This window comes from Perca flavescens, chromosome 5, assembly GCF_004354835.1.
Source record: "Perca flavescens isolate YP-PL-M2 chromosome 5, PFLA_1.0, whole genome shotgun sequence".
Classification (NCBI taxonomy): Eukaryota; Metazoa; Chordata; class Actinopteri; order Perciformes; family Percidae; genus Perca; species Perca flavescens.
In genome coordinates, this window is record NC_041335.1 from 35,652,841 (window position 1) to 35,674,981 (window position 22,141).

General features: G+C 40.4%; 1 protein-coding gene across 1 annotated transcript in view; it reads right to left on the reverse strand.

Moving 5' to 3' along the window:
* Positions 1-20,919, reverse strand: part of bin3 (bridging integrator 3) — a 44,804-nt gene extending 23,885 nt beyond the window's left edge. Inside the window, exons 1-3 of the mRNA XM_028577883.1 lie at positions 20,807-20,919; positions 8,020-8,068; positions 6,515-6,555 (exon numbers count right to left, since the gene is read on the reverse strand). Of these exons, the coding sequence (XP_028433684.1) occupies positions 6,515-6,555; positions 8,020-8,068; positions 20,807-20,814 (98 nt within the window). The 5' untranslated portion in view covers positions 20,815-20,919. The remainder of the gene's footprint in view (positions 1-6,514; positions 6,556-8,019; positions 8,069-20,806) is intronic.
* Between the last annotated feature and the right edge of the window lie 1,222 nt (positions 20,920-22,141).

Below are 22,141 nucleotides of genomic sequence, written 5' to 3' on the forward strand. Positions count from 1 at the left end.
GATGTAACTGGGTCTCATAAGCCATATCAGCCTTTCTCCAAAGCAATCAATGTAAACTCTTACACTCCAGATATTTAGAAATAGACATTTCTAATTGCAGGAAAAGCTACTCACATCACAGTCAATATTATTAGCAATACTTCAGGCAGGATTTAGTCAGGATCTGATAATTAGAGGACTGCTTCCTGTTTCCGTAACATAGGGTTTCACAGTCAGTACATTTCCAAGTAGACCTGGACAATAAATGTGCTGTGAAGAGTTCAGGTCACCACACGTTCAGACAATCAGTTCATTTCTGTTTGGTTAACAACATTTAAAGATTTAAAAGCTAACCTAAACGGCAATATTTCCATGCAGTTATTATATTACAATTCTGTTTTGAGTCATACCTGCAACTAAAAAACTGCTTCTGACATTGTTAAAAAAAAAAAAAAAAAAAAAAAAAAAACATCTGGAAATACTGCTAAGTGGTCAGTTTTTTTTTGTTTTGTTTTTTAATCATTTCTGTCTTTGTGATGGCAACAGGTAGAATCAGTTGGGACATCATACTACGTTACGCAACTTTGTTTTGAATGCAATTCTGAATGCCAGTGGAGTCAATGGAGGGTATCATGCTAAAACTAGTAAATTGGCTGACACAGTTAACACTTGAGAGTAATTAAAGGAGACTAATATGGAATGAGACAAATAACAGTATAACAGCAAAACACCACCAGTTATGGATATAACGATGCATCCTGTAGTATCGATTAAAAATCGATTCAAATGTGTCAAGATTACAACCGGTTGAGATGAAAAAAAGAATCGGAATGCAATTTTTAAACGGGCCTAGGGCGTATTCTTCTTTTGATTTCACTTGTTTGACTTCACTACGTGTTCTTAGTTTATTTAATTGAAGAGATTTTTTTCTATTTTTTTTACTTATTTTGATGTGGGATGTTTTTTACTTTTATTTTATTTAAGATAAAATACAATTTCAGTTGCTCTTTTGATAACAAGACACATCTGTTGTTTTACAAACTTACAAAACTTTATTCCTTATTTGTCACATACTTAGTACCTTGTAGTGAAATTCTATTACTGCATTTAACTAAGTATTAGGAGCAGTGGACAGCGATACATACAGCGTCCGGGGAGCAACTTGGGGTTCAGCGTCTTGCTCAGGGACACTTTGACATATGGCCGGAGGAGCGGGGATTGATCCACCAACCTTGTGGTTATGGGGCGACCAGTCTACCTCCGAGCCACAAGCCACCCAGTTTTGTTTTGTTTGTTTGCACAGTTCATAGAAATAAAGGAATATCTCTCAGTCAAAGTCCCAAGAAAATTGTTTCGTAAACTTAAAATCACATCGAATCGTGAGTCGAGTGTGAGTTGAGTGAATTGTTGCATCACTACTGCCACTCATGGAGATCTGGTTGTGGGATAGTGGGTGAAAGCTTCTCAGTATGTAAACAAACCAGCATGCCATGAGTCAAATGCATGCACACTTAAGATGTGTTCTTGTAGTGCGTGTCTGTGCATGTGAGACCCGAGTTCAGTAGTACCTCCTACTGTAAATATGTGTTGCACAATACTGTTGCATGTTCCCTACTCTGTCAGCACCACTGACAATGAGAAAGCCATTCTGGAGGAGTGCCAGGAGAGCCTGGAGTCTCTTTCCAAAAGGTGCTAATAGAGCGGCCGGGTGGAACAGCTGCTACTCCTTGCCCCTGTGCAGCCACAATCATCTAGCCACATCGCCTATTGAAAACTGGAAAGACACTATGGCATTTTATGGGGCTTTCACACACAAAACCCTTAGCATGACACTAGATAATGAACAGGCATTTAACCATGTTTCACCATTCACATCAGATTCCTTTCGGGTAAATACCTGGTCACTGCCATTCCCACACAAACCAGGTCAGGCAATGCAGTGAAGCTAATTAGCATTCAAGCTGCTAAATGAAGTGAGGCTGTCGTGTAATGATTGCGTGTTTTTGTTTTGTGTGTGTGCGTGTCCAGAGCTAGACATATAAATAGCCTGGGCAAATAGATCAGGAGATATTTGCCAATTGCAGATACACTGTATCAGTGGTTATGCCATTTAGGAAAATTCTTAAAAGGTGATTGTTACAAGTTTGTTTAATTTCTAAGCGTACAACATTTAGCTGACTTTATATTTTGTTCTCATTATTTATTACACATTAAGGATTCTTTCTCAGAAATGTTTACATACGATATGCGTTTACGTAAAAAAAAACAATGGGCTAACGTAGACTCACTGTATCCTACACAAAGCACAGTAAGAAGTCCCATAAAATCAATGCACGGAAAGACGAGCCTGATTGGTTTACCTGTCTCTAGTGGCATGTCTTGCACACATACTAAAGTTTGATTGACACATTTTGGGTAATCCTGACGGCTCACGTCGTACAAAAGTGCCGCTGTAAATGTGTGCATGCCTTCAAGTCAAAATATTTGCAAAAAGTAACTCATAATTATTCTGAGACCTCAACCCTTGTGTTGTCCTTTGGGTCCCTGTGACCCGAAGGACAACACAAGGGATACAGCACCTTAGTGCTTGTTTGTACAGCATTTTGGTCAGCTTAAACTGTGTTTAAATGTGCTCTAGAAATAAACTTTACTTACTTACTTTACAAGAGACAGGGTTTAGAGAGCAATTATCAACAAAGTAAACGGAAGTACATAACCCTTGTGTTGTGTTCACAATACAAGGGTTAGGAACGTTTCTGTCATTTTGATGGTGGCTGATCATGTTTTAAAACAGTAGTTTGTGGTCTTTAAGGGTAACTACCGTTTTTTGTGTCTAAGTGACTGATGGGAACAACAATCATTGACATTGATCAAGTATTAAGCGAGATCTCGCTTAATACTGGACCGATGTCAAAGATTGTTGTTTCCATCAGTCACTTAGACACAAAAACATAGAAAAATAGGGTCCAGGTTAAAAAAAAAAAAAAACAGAAGTTACCCATTAATGGCGCTTTTCCATTACATGGTACCTACTCGCCTCGCCTCAACTCTACTTGCCTTTTTTGGTTTTCCATTACGAAAAAAAGTCCCTGCTACCTGCTAACAGATACTTTTTTTAGTACCTGCTCAGTCGAGGTTCCAAGCGAGCTGAGGCGAGCCGAGAAGGTGACGTGAAACCCTGCAGGCTGCTGATTGGTCGGAAAGAAGCGTCACTGATCACTGCATTGCTAGCGAGAGACGGCATTTTTTAGCCAGCGGTGTTTTTTTGCTGCCGGAGGCTCCACGCAGAGCTTTCTCCGTAGTATACAAGTGGCCTGATGGTTATACTGGTGCGCTGGTGTGTGCATGTGTGATGTGTGTGTGTCGAGTCGCCGTATGTGTGTGTGTGGGGAGCTAGTGAGTGAGGGAGAAGTGAGAGAGTGACGGTGATTATCTCCGCAGCGAGTAGCGACTCTAGAGTCATATATATGTGAGAGAAACAAAGCGAGTAGCGACTCTAGAGTCATATATATGTGACCACGGTGGGAAATCTGGAGCAGTAAACGTTAACTATCTCTTTGATATCATGTTGTTTACGGAGACGGAGAACCAGGAAATGCGTCGGGGATATGCAGGGATATGTCAATGGGAGAAGCAAGCTACTAAGCCACACCCACGGCAGTCGCTATGACGACCAGCCACGCTGAGGCGATACTAAAATCTGCAATGGAAAACGGACGCACGTCGATGCAAGTAGAGTCGAGGCGAGGCGAGTAGGTACCATGTAATGGAAAAGCACCATAAGTCTTTTACTTCTTCGTCGTCCTGGCTAAAGACCCTCCCCTTGACATTTTCTGAACGCTATTAGGAAGGTTGGTGGTTCGATCCCTGGCCCTGCAGTTCCATATCAAAGTGTCCTTGGGCAAGACACTAAACTCCGAATTACCCCTGATGCTGCGCAATCGGTGTTTAAATGGGTGTGAATGTTTATCGGAAGGAGCAGGTGGCACCTTATGGCGTTTTTCCATTACATGGTACCTGCTCGACTCGCCTCGACTCTACTCTACTCGACTCGCTGTGCGTCCGTTTTCCATTGCAGATTTTAGTATCGCCTCAGCGTGGCTGGTCGTCATAGTGACTGCCGTGGGCGTGGCTTAGTAGCTTGCTTTCCCATTGACATATCCCCGACGCATTTCCTGGTTCTCCGTCTCTGTAAACAACATGATATCAAAGAGATAGTTAACGTTTACTGCTCCAGATTTCCCACCGTGGTCACATATATATGACTCTAGAGTCGCTACTCGCTTTGTTTCTCTCACATATATATGACTCTAGAGTCGCTACTCGCTTCGGAGCGTCACTCTCTCACTTCTCACTCACTCACTAGCTCCCCACACACACACATACGGCGACTCGACACACACACACATCACACATGCACACACCAGCGCACCAGTATAACCATCAGGCCACTTGTATGCTACGGAGAAAGCTCTGCGTGGAGCCTCCGGCAGCAAAAAAACACCGCTGGCTAAACTATTTAAAAATGCCGTCTCTCGCTAGCAATGCAGTGATCAGTGACGCTTCTTTCCGACCAATCAGCAGCCTGCAGGGTTTCACGTCATCTTCTCGGCTCGCCTCAGCTCGCTTGGAACCTCGACTGAGCAGGTACTAAAAAAAGTACCTGTTAGCAGGGACTTTTTTTCGTAATGGAAAACCAAAAAAGGCGAGTAGAGTCGAGGCGAGGCGAGTAGGTACCATGTAATGGAAAAGCGCCTTTATATGGCGGCCTCGGCCAAGTGTATGAATATGTGCGAATGGTGAATGGCTTCCTATACTATGTAAATGTGCTTTCAGTAGTCGTTAAGACTAGACAAGCACTATATAAATACAGTCCATTTACATTCATAGGCACACTTTAGAAACTCACGTTGATGTCTCCTTGGCTCTGGAAACTGGAGGTTGGCATTCAAATTATTTCTTTATAGAATTTGCGGGAAAAATTCAAGTGTCCTAAATAAGATCAGGCTACATTATAATTTCACCCTTAAATTACACAATGGCAGAATGTATGACTATTTTGGTCATTGATTTCATACACTTTGTATAAGAAAAAAAAACCATCTAAAAAGCAAAAATCCCATCGGATGGGGGTCCGTCTAATTTGTGCCAGTTTAGGGGCCCTTTACTGAAAAAGATTGATTGATTGAGATTCAATATCATTTATTCAACAAAATTCCAAGTCGAATTACACCTAAATCTTGTCAGGCAGACAGAATTCAAAAACAGGAAACCATGGTGAAACCAAGTATATTTAGGCCTCAGATGCCCCACGGTGTGTTGATATGGATCTCTAGGGCGGGAGAAGCTAAAAGTTTGTACATGCCTGCTGCTCTGACTCATCTATAAGGTCTATTGGCACCACACCTTCCTGATAATGGGCCCTCCTACTCAACCAAACCTGAGAGGAAAATGGTGCTCCCACTCATTTTGCGGGGCCCTCAGGGGGTTTCTATAACCTCAGCCTCGCAGTAAGAAAAGGCCCCGATGTACTGAGCTCCAAGGTCTTGGGTGCTGAAATGCCCCCCCACCCCCTCTCTCTTTTGTTTTATAGAAACACTGACATCATGTCGATATTGCTCAATTTGAAGTAGGCTGGTTAATTAATAGCAGTCAACAGTTTATATATTTAATGTATTTGTAGTTAAGGCTTTTTAGTTACTTTTACAAACCCCTGAGAATTTCAACATGTTGATGAAATACTACTACTATTTATGAACACTAATGGTGCATTTACAGGAAATGTTGTTAAATTATAACTTATAGCTTTAATCTAAGCTTATCAGAGGTTGAGGGGAACTAATGGAAGAAAAGCTCTCTTTCCCAATATCTAATTTCAGATTTCACCATAGCTCAAACGTCGGTCTTTTCACAGTTCAATGTTTAGAAAAAAAAAAGTGCCCAAACGCCGCAGGAATTGGCAGATTGTGTGGGACAAAGGCGCTGTGTGTACAATGAGAAGCATGTTAACTGTGAGTTTCTCAGAGTGCTTAGTAAACATGTAAAGCCAAAGCATAATACACAACTATTTTGGAACAACATTTGTTAAAAGATCTGACAATTTTTCAGGTTTCTAACATCTTTCGTTAGTGTGTCTGGTACAGATTTCAAACTTCATATTTCGCCGACTAGGGAATGATTGCAGTTAACATACTTATTGCAGATAATCAGACAATTAATTGTTCACATTGGCGCAAGGAGACTTAATACCAATGACCCGGGTAAAGAACGATACTTCCAGAAAAAATAAAATGTGGTCACAGATATGGTGTAGGAGAAATCATCTTTCACCAAGTTGAAGGTATCAAAGGATCACCATTTTTTCACACATGCATGCATTGGACCTCCAGCACACAAAACACAAAGTAGATTTTGAGTTGATTTATAACCCTGTATTACAATCGCAAACTGTCCAAACAGATATGAACTCCACATATAAGAGACTTCTTTGATCGTCTATCTTAATATTAGACCTTGGTTCAAAATGCAGACTTACTTTTGAAGCTTGTCATATTCTCGCTCAAAGTCTCTTTCAACCTAAAAAAAACAAAAACAAAAAAAACATTTCATGTCAAATTCTGTCATTTCATTATTTAAAGTGTTTTTCAATTGAATAACCACAAGGTATAAACATGCAATAATTATAAGCATACATCATACAGAGTCTGAGACTCATGCCTCAAGTACTACGTCAAGAACAAAGTTAGGGAAAGAATTCCTGTTAACATTTTCGCATCATCTGAAGAATGAAGAAGTTTAGGTAAATTAGAGTGATAACAAATTAAAAAGTGACCACATGACGTGGTTTGAGCTGTAATACATACTAGCAACAACTAGTGCTTCTTTGTAGTCTGAATAAACGATGTACATAAGTTGTTGGAGTCTCCAGGCTTGTCACTCAACCATGGTTTAATGGTTTACCCCTTTACCTTTACGCAAATAGTTCCAAAGCCAGTTACTTTATCGGGAACAGGGACTTTTTTGGAGGGAGACAGCCCACAGCTAAGGAACAATAACTCAAGTGGGTTCAAGCAGTTGAAATGCAAGTAAAATCCTCGAGTTCCCAGGGCGAAGACATCTTGTCCAACCATGTCTCTAAAACATGTCAAACAGGTTACAGAGGCAGCATGGGTTCCTGTCTTGCGGTTCTGTGGGCTCCTGGATGTAAACAGTGGCCAAAACAACGAGGAGGGCAGTTGACACTTCGTCACCAGTGAATAATCTAACTGGGCTGCCTCTAACCCACTCCCTGATTTTTGCCCAGGATGGCACAGGAAGCTGGAAACCCAGTCTTACAGTGACTTACGGGCCACAGACCCATTAGAGTGGAAGTGGTTTTCTACAGCAAGGAGATCACCCACTCACTGTCACTTCAAGGTAACCACCTCTGCCCCCTTGCAAGGCTCAGACATCACTCGGTCGGGTGAGGCACTCTGATGACATTATTTAGACTACTATTCGTGTTGTATATACCAATTGTGAAGCTTAACAACTACAGCTGAACCTTCACAAAAACACTGCCTTAAAGCAAGTTTTTCTTTAGAGATGGTCCGATACCACTTTTTTGCTTCCCGACACCGATTCCGATACCTGAACTTGCGTATCGGCCGATACCGAGTACCGATCCGATACCAGTGGGTCATATATTTTATTATGTTTTAACAACTGTATACTACTATCCCTGTATGGATGTGATAGGATTTCTTTGTTGTTTGTCTGGCTCAGGTTAAACGCTTTGTAAAACATGAACAAACACAAACAATGAATGTTGTAGAACTTTCTTTTATTCTCCAGTTTGACAGTCGGTTATAATGGAAAAAGAACCCAAATAAACTTCTTTTAACGTAGATTTTCTTTAGGGCTTTATTATGTGGTATCGGATCGGTGCATAAACTCCAGTACTTCCCGATACCGATACCAGCGTTTTAGGCACTATCGGAGTTTTCTTTTGTAGTAGAATTTTATACACTTGTGAGTGAATTGAGTCAACTTTTGACTTACGGTTTTAGAGACAATCTGCTTCTTTGGTTGTCCAATCTTGAAAGGAATCCTGAAATCACACAAAAACACGACAGGTGACAGACATAAGCAACTGGAAAATGAGCACCTAAAAAGGTGGAATTACTGAATGCTTAGATTGTCATCAGTTGCATGATGGGTGACTAGAGGCTGGTACAGGTCCAAAAAGGTGAACAAGCGCCTCTTCCAGATCCCTGACACCAACAATCTGAAGCTGTTAATTCTTGCTTCTGTGGAGTGTGCGGTCAAAGCCAGGTCCATTAACTACATGTCATCACTATACACATCTGGCTCCCATTGCAGGCGGATATATCACTAAACAGAAGTGGTTGTCCCTTCTTCTCAGTGTGGCTTTACTGCATGAACACGGCTGGCAATCAAACACAGATGCACACGCTATATTGTAGGCTATATCAGAAAAATAGTAAGCCCAGACACCCTAATATAGTGGGACTCAAAAGGGTACAGCCAGGACAATGAATTGCTTTTAAAAGAAAACTTGAGAGCAATGCAACAAAATAATCCAAAAAACTAAACAGTTTTGGGGTTTAGTGCAACATCTCATTTTGAGAATGACATCCAAACTTTTCTTCACTCTTGAAAGACAAACACACATCCTGACTATAGTTTTGGTAAAAGAAACCTGTTCCTTCTTAGTTAAAACACAATCTTTTATCCGCATTTCAAAACCTTGCTATTGCCTTAATAAGTTGCTGCCATGCATCAGAGTGCTTTGGGAATGCATAAGGCAGAAAGAAAAAACTGCCTTGCCAATGTGCTTGGCTGTAGGTTGTCATTGATGTGGCACTAATAGCCTGAAATCTAAGCTATATGATGGACAGTTGCTGCTGACAGGCAGGGTGAGGCAGCAGCTGCGTCAAAAGAAAGGTGTGTAGACTAATGAGATGGAAAAGAGAGGGTGTGATGTAGGGCCTCGTTGTGCAACCAAGAAAGGCTACCGATATGTGGGGAAGATCTTTTTGATGACAGCTCAATCACAAAACTCAACACGGTCAAATAACAGAAGGATTAATCTAGTAAAAAGAAAAACATGTTTCACTAGTGGCTCGGATATCAAGATTTTCTTTGGTTTGCCAGATCTGTTCTGGTGCTGTGCTTTAGGTTGAATCAGGTACCAATTATCCCGACTTTATCTTACTTAAAGTTCTGAATTAATCCTTTATTCATTAGATAATTATTGGTGCCTAAAACTATTTTGTTGCTTTTGGCTCAGGAAAGAAGTTTCACCCATTGTGTCGTCATTCGGGTGAGCCAACATGGAAAATAACCACAGAAATTACTCACCATAATCCTATGTGACTCACCTTTCTCTGATTACCTGATTATCTCACTAGAACGTCACAATAAGGAGAGTATGTAGTAAGAGAGTGGCAGCGATATACCAGTTTTACAGTATGCCATGCCGTGTACATTCACTTATCTACACTATTGCAAAAAATATTTTATTTTCAAAAAGGGAGCTTTTTTTTTCACATACATAGTTTTAGCAAACTACTTACTTTAAGGGTCATTGTAATGGATAATAATAATCATAATGGTGTAATAACATATATTGTGATACCATGAATATTTTGAGGCAGGTTATCCTACCGTTAAAAACACATACCGTTGCCAATTACTTCATGTCCTATGGTCCTGTGACTAGGGTTGGGTATCGTCTGGATTTTTACAATTCCAATGCCGAACCGGTACTTTTAAAACGATTCCTAAACCAATTCTTAACCCTAACTGAAAAATGACATCGAAGAAAGGCTCTTTTATGGATTTTTTTTTTTTTTTTTTTTTAATTGAAAATTATTTAAATTTATATTGTTTAAAAAAACAATATATTAATGTTTTAAAGTACTTAAATATATAATAAGTAAACCTAAGTCACCTAACACATAACTACAATAATTTAACAAATAACAGTTACACTATTAACAAGTAACAACAAAATAAATGTTTAGTTGGTATGCCAACCAGCTTCAAACTTTAGCAGTTCTTTAGCAGAAAAATGACCATATTTGCCTTCTCTGGCAAGATAGGACACCTCTCCTGACTTGTGGCATGACCTGCACAGGAGAAAACTCTCTCAGACGGTGCCTAAGAGGTCTGTACACACACAGGTAGGAGTTTGAAAGGGCAGACAATTTGGGGAGGCTGTCCTGCCTCCCCCACCACCAGGCTACAGGATCTCGTCCTGAACGATAGACTAGCAGAGCAAGTGTAATATGTTTACTACCAATCACGTGCAGTGAATGGTTCATATGCTTTTACGTCCGTTTTGGTGAGCAGGAACATTTCCGATAGCTAGCTAACAGTAGACTGCAGAGAAACACGAAACCGAAACCCGGTTCCATAGTGGAACCGGGTTTCGGTACCCAACCCTACCTGTGACAAGGTCCAGGAATTTTGGACCGGGATACATGATAACCTATGTCTGATTGCAGGGACCCAGGTTCCATTTAGCCCAAGATTATTTGTTCTGGGAGATGAGTCAATCCTAAGCGAGATAGATAGCACATATGAAGCTGGGTCCAGACTCATTTAATGACAGCCAGACAGATTCTTCAAAGAGGATGGAGGAATGAAGGGGTACCGTCAATCCAGTTTATAGTTCTCCATTGAGCCATGGATTACACATATGATGTTTGTCAGTTTAAAAGATAATTTTCCAAGTCAAGAAGTCAACAAAACTCAGTTTGTCGTAAAACTGCTATAGTCTAACACTGTGAAAATATGTAATTGGAAAGACTACACACGGGTGCCGGGGTAGCTCACCTGTGCGCCCATGTACAGAGGATTACTCCTCGACGCAGCAGCCGTGGGTTTGACCCCATACATATTTTTTCAGAATTAACAGACTGATCTCATGAATTGCCGTATGTATGACACGCCAATTTGTATTCCGTTTTTTGCGTGTTATCAAGTCGCATAATCGTATTTTTGCGTGTCTACCAACCCAAATTGGCCGCCATTGACCTACATTGCGAGTCAATTTCCGCCGTAGCGAGTAGTATAAAGGAACGGGGGATTGAGTAAGGAGGTAGGTTGGGGTGGCAAAACACAGGACTTTCACCCGGGACTTTGCCTCTCTATAAGGAGAACCAGTCTCGCACAGACTACATCTTGCAAGATCCATTTTCACTATGAGATTTAAGTCAGGAAAAAAAATTACTTGAGAATGAATTCAGCCTGGTCAGACAGACACGTACCAACCAATCAAAAGTCGCCTCCCTTAACACGAGTTTATTGTATGATGTACATATCACATTAGCCTTTCAGTGACCACTGTTCCTCTTGCTAATGCAGTATATTGCTTGTTTGGCATATGCCTTTATGATTTCTGAGACCTTTACCCACATCATCTGCTAGTGTTTATGAATGATGAATCCATTATTGAGGCAGGAACTACAACTACACAAGTTACTCATATATATATTAATAGTTTTTATACTAATAGTACTAAGCATCTTGCTACTGCAACAAACTGCTAAACAAATTAAAGACACTTATTCCTCTGAGGGACACTAAAGGGTTTCTTGTTATTAATATTTGTGATTGTTTTAATTAGTGTGTCTGTGTGTGCAATGATTGCTTTGTGTGACTGAATGTCTTATTATGATGTTGTGTATTTGATTTGTCTCAGGTCTACTTTGTAAAAGAGATCTTGATCTCATTGAGACTTCCTGAATAAATAAAGCTGTATATACAAATATGTGCAATGCAGTACATGTCCATTTTTAGCAATTAACAACTTCATAACTTCAATTTCAGTTATAAACATAACGCATACCTAAACGGAGAACATATATGGAAGATACCAAGTCTGTTGTTTGATATCTCCTCACTTGAACTGGGAGTCGCTCTGTCTCAAAGCTCTTATTCTTGCCCCGAGGAGCTAGGATGGAGGAGGGATCTCTGAGGAGCTATGAGCGAGGATACAGAGAGCAGCCTTCCTGGAAGGAGTGCAGCTGAAAGCTGTTGCTAACTCCGCTCATACAGCTGACGAAGTCACATGACGCTTCAGAAAAAGGACGTCTAATCCCTCTAAAAACCCTTCTTTCCTCTTTCCTCGCATGATTTCCTCACATCTCTCCCATGCTTCCTTGTTGGGTCGGACTAAAACATGAGGACGGGAAGCAAGTGAAGGAAATGTAGATGCAATTTAAGGACCTGGGAAGTATCCAGAGTGGTTGCACAGTTCTAAAACACAGCCAATGTGGTTATATTAAAAGAAAACTGACAATTATACCGTCACTATGTTTATTTGGTGTTTTACGTTCCCTTTTAAATGGACAGCACTAGTGATGCATTCAAGTTGATTGCGCAATTTTGCATTCGTTTTTTTTTTTCTGGTTGCACGGAATAAATGAAGGAATGACTGAATGAATGGGTTTTCTACAAATATTGCACAACGCTTGGCAACAGCTTTTGACGTTTGTGCCGATTTGGAGGGTGTGTCGGGGAGAAAATGATGACATCCACAGCAAAAACTCAATGGAAGAGTTAAGTATAAACATTATAGTGATCCAAACAGCCACCAATGCGCCACGAAAAATATTTATATGTTCGCTTCAATGTTCTCTCTTGCTAAGTTTTGGCAGATCGGACCATGACCAGATTTGTTTCTAGAGGACATGAAGAGAGTCCGTCCAAGTGTAATTGTATTAGGGTGGATTTTCCCTTTAATGTACCAAAGGATATATGATTTGCTTCGGAAAAAAAATGAAGAGAGCCCTAAATGTTTTAGATTCAGAGTATATCCACTTGTACAAAGAGCCAAAGGAAAGTGGTCCCTCTCTTCAGCTGCTCATGAGAACTGGCAAACACACAGAGTGAAGTGTGCTTCGGGGAAGGGAGAGGGAAAATGTAGCAGGCAACCAAAGGGAGAGAATGAGAAAGAGGGAGGATGGTAGTCACTGTGAGAATCATTTCTAATGTTTCTTCACACAGCCATATTTCTGTAGGGGCTGTCACATTTAGAAACACTGGTTAGTCGGGTCCTGTGAACCCAGAACTAGTGTCTAACATGGCAGAGGCCCGAGCACAAAGACAGCTGAAGACTGAAAACTTGTGTGTTACACCAGCTGAAATTCTTCTGAAAACAAATCTAAGCCTAGTGAAGGCAGGCGTGGGTAGTTTAGCTGAATAATGCCTTGGTATTTAGTGCCAAATACTTTAAACAACTTGATAAAAAAAAAAGAAAATCTACTGTCATATAGTATGCGTACATATTACAGTACTTGAATTTAAAGATTCCCATAAGCAATTAACATTTACTCACACAAGTAAATACGAACCAATAACTCAAGAGATTCGTAAATCAGATAGTATTAGGTAAGAGGTGTCATTGCTCATTTTCAAGACCAGATATAAAAAAAAAAGTGTTACACATTTATACAGCTGCAAAGTTGTCAACTATTAAATGAATTGCCAGCTATTATGGAAAAAACGTAAAGATTCTCTGATTGCAGCTTCTTAAATGTTCTAGTCTCTTCTCTCCTCTGTGACAGTAAACGGAATATCTTTGAGTTGTGGACAAAATGAGACATTGGAGGACGTCATCTTTAGCTTTGGGAAACACCGATTACCATTTTCTGACATTTTATAGACCAACACAACTAATCGATTAACCGAGAATGAAAACGATAGTTAGTTGCTTTCATCATCAGCCAGCTGGTCAGCTTGCATTCACAAAGCTATCTGATCTTTGCTGTAATGGGCTACACGTCACCGCCATCAAGTAAGCGCGTAGGCAAGAACAAAGGCATGACAGTCTTCTCTATCCGGGACACATCACGCACCGACTGGAAGAACCGACGGCTTCTCACTACAACTGCAAATGTGTATGCCATTTGAGGAATAGTGCATCATTGGACCTCGGGTATTCCATGGAGCACAGAAGGCTAGTTGAAGATGTTGGGAAGTAGAATTGTTCTGATAATGACCCCAAAGTCAAACCTCTCGCGTCACAGAGGCAAGTGTGCAGGCCCTACTGGAATGCATCAGTCAGCAGAGCCCATAAAGGACTCTTTTCACTGGCCGAGCACCCCACTCTTGACCTTGCGTTTGGCGATGCGCGCTGCGGTCGAAGCGCCGCTTGCCAGCTATTGACTGACTGAATTGAGTGACGCCCTCTTGCTTCCTTGATTACGGTCTTCCCTGAAAATTACACTAAGAATGTGTAACGTATTATGAAGGGAGTTAATGTACGTACACGTCACAGACATATTCAAAGAGTTTGTTATAATACGTGTTAGTTTCTCAGCATTTCCTCTTGAACTGAAGTGATGAATTGTGAGAAACAAGTGCTGAATCTTTTTAAACCTCTTTTTAAGTGGTAAGACAAATCTTCCCATACATGTTAAAAAGAATTATATATATATTAAAAAAAAAAAAAAACTCAACTGAATCCTGGGTGACAATGAAATTCAAAACATGTTGCCAATAGGAATAAGCACTGCACGATAGGAGGGAAATATGCAATAAAATTAAATACCCCGCTAACAATATAACTTGTGATCAATAAACAGATATTAAAGTATATTCAGTTCTGCTGCTTTCAGCATTCTGCTAAAATACAAAAAACTGCTTGTTGAGTTTACAACAAATTAAAGTAAATCCTTTCCAACCTTCTTTTATTGAACAAATTGAACATTGAATTCAAAATAAAAGGCACCACTAAAAAAAGAATACCAGCTACAAGTGCACTTTTCTACTGATATTTTGAGTGTCTTTTGCGATATGTTTATTCCGTCAGTTGATTATCAATTTAAAAAAAAAAAATTTAAAAAAATGATATATTTTGCAGCCCTACAAAAGAACAAGACATAATTCAAATGTCCCAGAAACTGTAGTACAGAAAAGGTCCAGCTACACTGCTGCAAATCGCCAAAAGTCTAAAACGTGAGGACGACGTATCAAATGGACTACTGTCTTAACGGGCATTTCTCAAGCTTTTTGTCAAACAACCAAAAAGTTCCAACACACAAACACTTTTTTCTTTTAAAATCCTTCAATACAGAAGCGAACCTTTGGTACCACACACAGTACACTATAAAGGAAGACGCAACATGCCACCCCCATGATGTTTTACATACATGCAGACTTTACAGCAGATGACACATCGAGCTAAACCTGATGGGGAACTGTTTCCCAGAATAGAAAACAAAACTTGGCTAGGAAATGTTGACGTCATCTTTTCTGCAGAAAATGACCCAGGGTCTTTCGATTGAATAAGGATCTATTACTTACGGTGGCCGACAGGGGCAAACGCCCTGCAACTTCAGAAAACACATGCAAATAGACAAAACACAAGCAAATTAAGAAAACAACTTCATTAATTTGACAACACATGTGCAGCATTCAGCAAACGCGCTGCATATACACACAACACAACCAAATATACAAACGCGCTGCAATTAAAAAAACGATGCAAAAGAAAAGCAAACCCCGAAAAAAGAAGCGATGCAAAAAGAAAAACAACTTCATTAATTTGACAACACATGCGCAGCATTCAGCAAACGCGATGCAAATACACACAACACAACCAAATACATAAACGCGATGCGAATAAAAAACGATACAAAAAGAAAAGCACACAAACCCCGAAAACAAATGCAACAAAAAAACACTGCATCCAGATTCCACAACGGAAGTTCTCCAGACCTCTAGAGGGAACAGCTAATCAGCTGGATTTTTCGACCCCTTTTCTGCCTTTTTATTAGAGTTGGGTATGGCTGCATAGTAAAAAGAGAACTCCTGTCTGATGCTCTTATTAATAACATAACATAATATATTAGTAATATACAGTCTATGCTCCTGTCTCAGCCGGGAGGCTGGTGCCGTGCTCGAGCTTCGACTTTTCAAAATAAAAGCTCGCGTTTGGTCGGCTCGTCTTCCTTTGGTGTTTTGGATGTTTTTGAACTAAACAGTACGGCAATCATGCGAATGAATACAATAACTTTTTCAGCAGATGTCTTACTTACAACACAATGGAGCAAGCAAAGCAGTTTTGTCTTTATGTCCAGGCGGGATTTATTCAGTTTGATAAATCCCATGGTAAATTGGCTGGTTTACTAAACAGGGAGGTAAATAAAATTTAAAAATTCAATTTAAGATTCTTTGATTCGACAAACCAGCCTAAGAAACTCCACGACACATGGTTGTAGGGCTGCAACTAACGATTATTTTCATAGTCGATTAATCTGTTGATTAATCAATTAGTTGTTTGGGCTATAAAATGGTGAAAAATGTCGATCAGTGTTCCCCAAAGCCCAAGATGATGTCCTCAAATGTCTTGTTTTGTCCACAACTCAAAGATATTCAGTTTACTGTCACAGAGGAGAGAAGAAACTAGAACATATTCACATTTAAGAAGCTGCAATCAGAGAATTTTTTTGTAGTTGACAACTAATCGAATAATCTTTGCAACTCTATATGGTTGATATATTTTCCTGTGAACAAAACAGAGTGCAAAATGCTACAGATTTAGACAATAGCTATTTCTACAAGGGAGAAGACACAGTATCTACTGATGCATATCATATAAAGATATTATTTACATAAACTTAACTTGTCCGAGAGAATAGTCAGAATCTGAAATGCACATAACATTATGTTAAGGTCAAATATTTTTTCCATTTGGCTGAAAAAGATAGCACAACCTTGTTTACTGTTGTTTACTTTGTAAGGGCTGTCACCAGCTGGATAAAAGGCCTCTGATGAGACTCAGCTAATATCTGTGCAGATCATCCATTCAGACTATGTCATCATAAGACCAACAGTTTATTACCAACTTGTTCATTCATTGATCTTAGCTCCACAATCATCTGTGGCTCCAAAGAAAACTACAAAGCACTACAAGGACTACAAACTTTTAAATCTTCAAAAAGGGACACAATTTGGTTTAAAAAATGATATATAACACAATAATTATGACATGAGAATCACTTTTATGTTCCTTGCTGGTTAAGGTTATTTTCATTATTGATTAATCTACCAATTATTTTCACAATTGAACATGGTGTAAACTGCCCATCACGACAAAAAGGTGATATCTTGAAATTGATTGTTTTGTCAAACGAACTGTCCCAAACCCAAAGATAGTAGACTATCACATGAGACAGAAAAAAAAACAATAAATCCTCAGATATAAGAAGCTGGAATCACAAAATGTTTAGCAATTTTGCTTGAAGAATTACAAAGGAATAATTCTCACAAAAAGTTGCCGTAGGATTTTTTTTGTCAACCGACTAAACGTTCAATCAACTAATTGTGTCAGCTACAGTACTTATTAAAGTTCTGTTGTGTGCTAAAATGACAAATTATACAGACACTTCCAACTAAACACAATCCAAAGACGAGGCCTGCAGACATAACTGTGCCCCTAGGGCTGGGCGATAAATCGATTTTATCGATTAAATCGAATGTGTAGTTAACGTTGATTTGTTTAAATGAAAATCAGTTTCTCCTTAACATCCGCCGACGCTCCCCTCTGGGCTCCCGTAGTTCCAAATGGGCTCAGTCCTCCCTCCGCGCGTTTGCGATAGAGATACACAATCAACATGGCAGCAACAGGGACTAACAGTTCTTCTCTTAACTTGTCGTTTCATTACTTACTTAACCGTAATCTCCGCCGAAATGACCGGCGGCTTGCGGCGCTCTGTACACGGCTCACAGTCACCTATTCTCGGATAAGTGAACCACCAGCTACAGCTGACCTGACGGAGCACCATGCGGGGCACTTTGTTGCGGCTCAACAAATCTACTAAATGCCGCTGATACGACCAAGCTGTGACGGAGCTCTGTAGTGGCTTAAACAACTAGCAATCGCCGCTCTGTGGCACGGAGCTCCTCTTTGACCTTTGTTTTTACCGCTACGAAGGAGCTTGCTACAGGTATGCTACATTCATGGGATGACCATGGGATGTTAATGTACGTTACTCAGCAACAGGTGAAAATAGGGGCAAGGTTGCGCGACTAAAGTGTGGGTTCACTTGCTGTATGTGGTTCGCGTTCTCACCTAAAGTGAACCGAACTCTAGAGCACTTGGAAGCGAACTAAGACCCCTGTTGTCAAGCAGACCAGAGTTCGGATGAGCTTTCACACCGCCCCAAACGAACCGGACTATCTGACAAAATGCTCCCGGGTTTGGTTAAAACGGATGGACTCAGGTGGGAAAGCAACCTAAATCTCCAGTGGCGTAACGAGCCAACACCGGGCCCTTAAGCAGGATTATCAAGGCGGGCCCCCGTACTACAGCACGTGATGACAGCGCAATGTCCACGAGAATGCTACAAAACAAGACGGCGAACAATATGAGCAGCTGACAGACAGCGAGCGAAGGAGAGGGCGGCCATGATGAGAGAGAGAGATGATGTGTTGTCACACAGACAACCAGCGACGTATGGTCATAATAAGTTATGGATCTGAAAGTTATCGTCCCTTAAATCGTATAGAAGTTGTGTGCAAAGTTTGTTGGTTCACTTGCTGTATGTGGTTCACGTTCTCACCTAAAGTGAACCGAACTCTAGAGCACTTGGAAGCGAACCGAGACTGGGCCCTTAAAGGAACACGCCGACTTATTGGGACTTTAGCTAGAGATGTTCCGATACCGATACCAGTATCGGTATCGGCTCCGATACTGCCTAAAACGCTGCTATCGGGAAGTACTGGAGTTTATGCACCGATCCGATACCACGTAATAAAGCCCTAAAGAAAATCTACATTAAAGTAGTTTATGTTCTTTTTCCGTTATAACTGACTGTCAAACTGGAGAATAAAATAAAGTTCTGGGGCATTCATTGTTTGTGTTTGTTCATGTTTCACAAAGAGTTTAACCTGAGCCAGACAGACAACAAAGATAGAAATCATATCACATCCATACAGGGATAGTAGTATACAGCTGTTAAAACATAATGAAATATATGACACTCTGGTATCGGATCGGTACTCGGTATCGGCCGATACGCAAGTTCAGGTATTGGAATCGGTATCGGGAAGCAAAAAAGTGGTATCGGGCCATCTCTAACTTTAGCTTATTCACCGTAACCCCCAGAGTTAGACAAGTCCATACATACCCTTCTCATCTCCGTGCGTGCTGTAATGCTGTTTGACGGCTCCAGCATTAGCTTAGCCTAGCACAGATCCTGGAGGTGAATGGTTCCAGTAATCCTACTGCTCCAAGTTGTGACAAAATAACGCCAACATGTTCCTATTTACATGTTGTGATTTGTAGAGTCACAGCGTGTACACAAAACAACGTAACATGAGACACAGCCATCTTCTAACCGTAAACAAGCCGGGAACTATATTCTCAGACAGGCTTGCTGCGAGCATATCACTCCGCCAAAGTACTATATTCTTCCGCCTAAGAATATAGTTCCTGGTTTGTTTAGGGATAGGAGGTGGCTGTGTCTCATGTTACGTTGTTTTTTGTACACGCTGTGACTCTACAAATCACAACATGTAAATAGGAACATGTTGGAGTTATTTTGTCACTTATTCGGAGCAGTAGGATTACTGGAACCATTCACCTGCATGGTCTGTGCTGGCCTGATGCCACTGTAGCGGTCAGACAGCATTACAGCACGCACGGAGATGAGAAGGATATGTATGGACTTGTCTAACTCTGGGGGTTATGGAGAATAAGCTAAATTCCCAATAAGTCGCCGTGGTCCTTTAAGCAGGATTGACAGGACTGGTGAATGTGCACCATGACACATGAAAACACAAACAAGGGCAGTGCCTCCAGGATTCCGCAGCCTTTTTTTTTTTAGATTGTTGCGGCCCAAAATGCCTGATTTTGTGGGAGCTTTTGTAAAAAATTGCGATAAAAGTTGCTATGTCTTTTGTTTGTTTGTTGCAATGAAGTTGCGAGAGGCAGTGAAAGTTGCAAAAAAAAGTTGTGATTTTTTTGTTTTGTATAGTTCTTTAAAAATAAAAAGGAAACTTTTTTTGGGGAGAATAATTCAAAAAACTTTTTAACGAAACCAGGCACTAAAGTTACCAACCTAGCTTCTAGGAAATACTACTTGGATGGTAAACGACAAAACATAATAATATAACCATTATGTCTACACAAGAGCACAAAAGGTAACCAAAATCCCCAATAGTTCTCAAGTTCATGTCAAAACGCTAACGTAAGCAACAGTTGACTAACGTTAGCAACGGTTGACTAACGTTAGCACGTTGGCAACAGTTGACTAGCGTTAGCAACTTGCGTTACTGCCAATTCAGTGTTGACCCTGTTGACCTAAGAATTAGCTTCACTGAGTCCATGTTATGCTAAAGGCACAACCTGTTTATTTAAACTGACTGTATGAAAAGCAGCTATAAATTTAGATAGTATCGTTAGCCTACTCTTTTGTGAAGGTTAAGTTATTATTTCAGCAACTAAACTAACGTTAACTAGACACTCTAACGTTAGCGACAAGTTAACGCTAGCTAAACGTAAATACTCGACTTTATTGAACACCTTTCGAAGTTAACGTTAACTGAGAGCAACAACTACAACTTTTCAAGCATTTGTTTCACAAGACAGACACTGCTTTGCATCGGTGGACGATTTCATAGCCTCTCGGAGAGCTTTTATTCGTGAGTTTAGCTAACTGTAACGTTACTGTTTGTGTAGCAAAACCAGGAAATAGCCGAAGCCCCTTCGGTAGACAAGCCATCTGTCCTAGTGTCACTATTAATGTATGCTTTCTAATTATACGTTCAATCTAATACGCTTCATTCATGACGCATCTCAAATACATACCAGCTCATTTTGAGTGAACTTTTATTCCGGTTTCATTGGATGGTTTTGTTATTTTCCGAGGACCTCATTCCTTTCCACCAGTCAACAGTCGAGCTTCAAACCGGAAGTCCGGAGCTCAGCCGCTCGCGATATTTCTTTTCCCACTATGGCCACGGCAAGACCCGCCCTTCAACAGCATTCACACACTACTATTGGCCAAGCGTCCATGCTTACGTGTACAGGTCCTATCCCCTGACCAATCCCATAACCCCTAACCTTAACCACTCGAGGGCGAAATTCCTAACCCCAACCAATCGAGCTGCTTCGTAGGGCGGGTCTTGGCGTGGCCATAGTGGGATTCGTAATTCGTAATCCTCTCTGCCCCCCAAAGTTTTTGGGGGCAGAAAGTGAACAAAATAAATACTTACAAACGTTATAATGTTCATATACTAATACCAGACGGCTAACGTTCACACAGAGACCCAGGTAAACCGAAGGCAAGTGATATTTTTCTTTATTCAAGTACTTACATAGAAATAACAAAACAATTGCATTACAACAAACTGAAGTGCCAAGTAAACAGGGGAGCACACCTCCCCATCACGAGGATATAGTAAAATTCATTTCAATATTCAGCTCATCATAAAAGGACCTTATTATAAGGTAATAAAAACATGAAATAGGCTATAAAGACATCCACAACATTTTAAACAAGACTCCTTGTTTTCTTAAAAAAAAGAAAGCAAAAAAAAAGCCAACAGAACAGTTTATCCCAGTGTGTGTTTTCAATAGTCTGTCTTGAATTGTTGTTAGGTTCATCCCATTTCACCCAATGTGACTTATTTTCATGCATAATAAAGAAATGAGCGCCGCCCACAGCATCTGAGGGCAGCACTTTGGAACATTTCCGTGCACATGCAAAACATGAGGATATACTGTAATGAAAAGAAAAGAAAAGGAAAGAAAACACAACACAACAGAAAACAGTGAGCATAGACTCCATCTGAACACCACGGTGTCACCGTCGAAGACCACAAAATCCCTGAAGCCACCCCGTAGTCCATTAAGATGACGCGAGTAGCCTGTAATATCTACACATTATTGAAATCTCTTCAAACGTGAGGTTTTAAAAAAATAATAATAATAGTAATCTTGAATTGCTAATCGTCACGAATGAGCCTATTGGCCCTGCCCAAGGCCAACTTCACGGACACCAAATCAAAACCGTTGAACACAAACATTAGCACAGGGCTGCCCTTCGAAACGCGAGCAGACTGAGGTCACATTTATGATTAGTTTCTCCCGTGGAGTTCTCATCTCATATTGTTTTTGATCAGCCAACCCTGCAACCTAGTT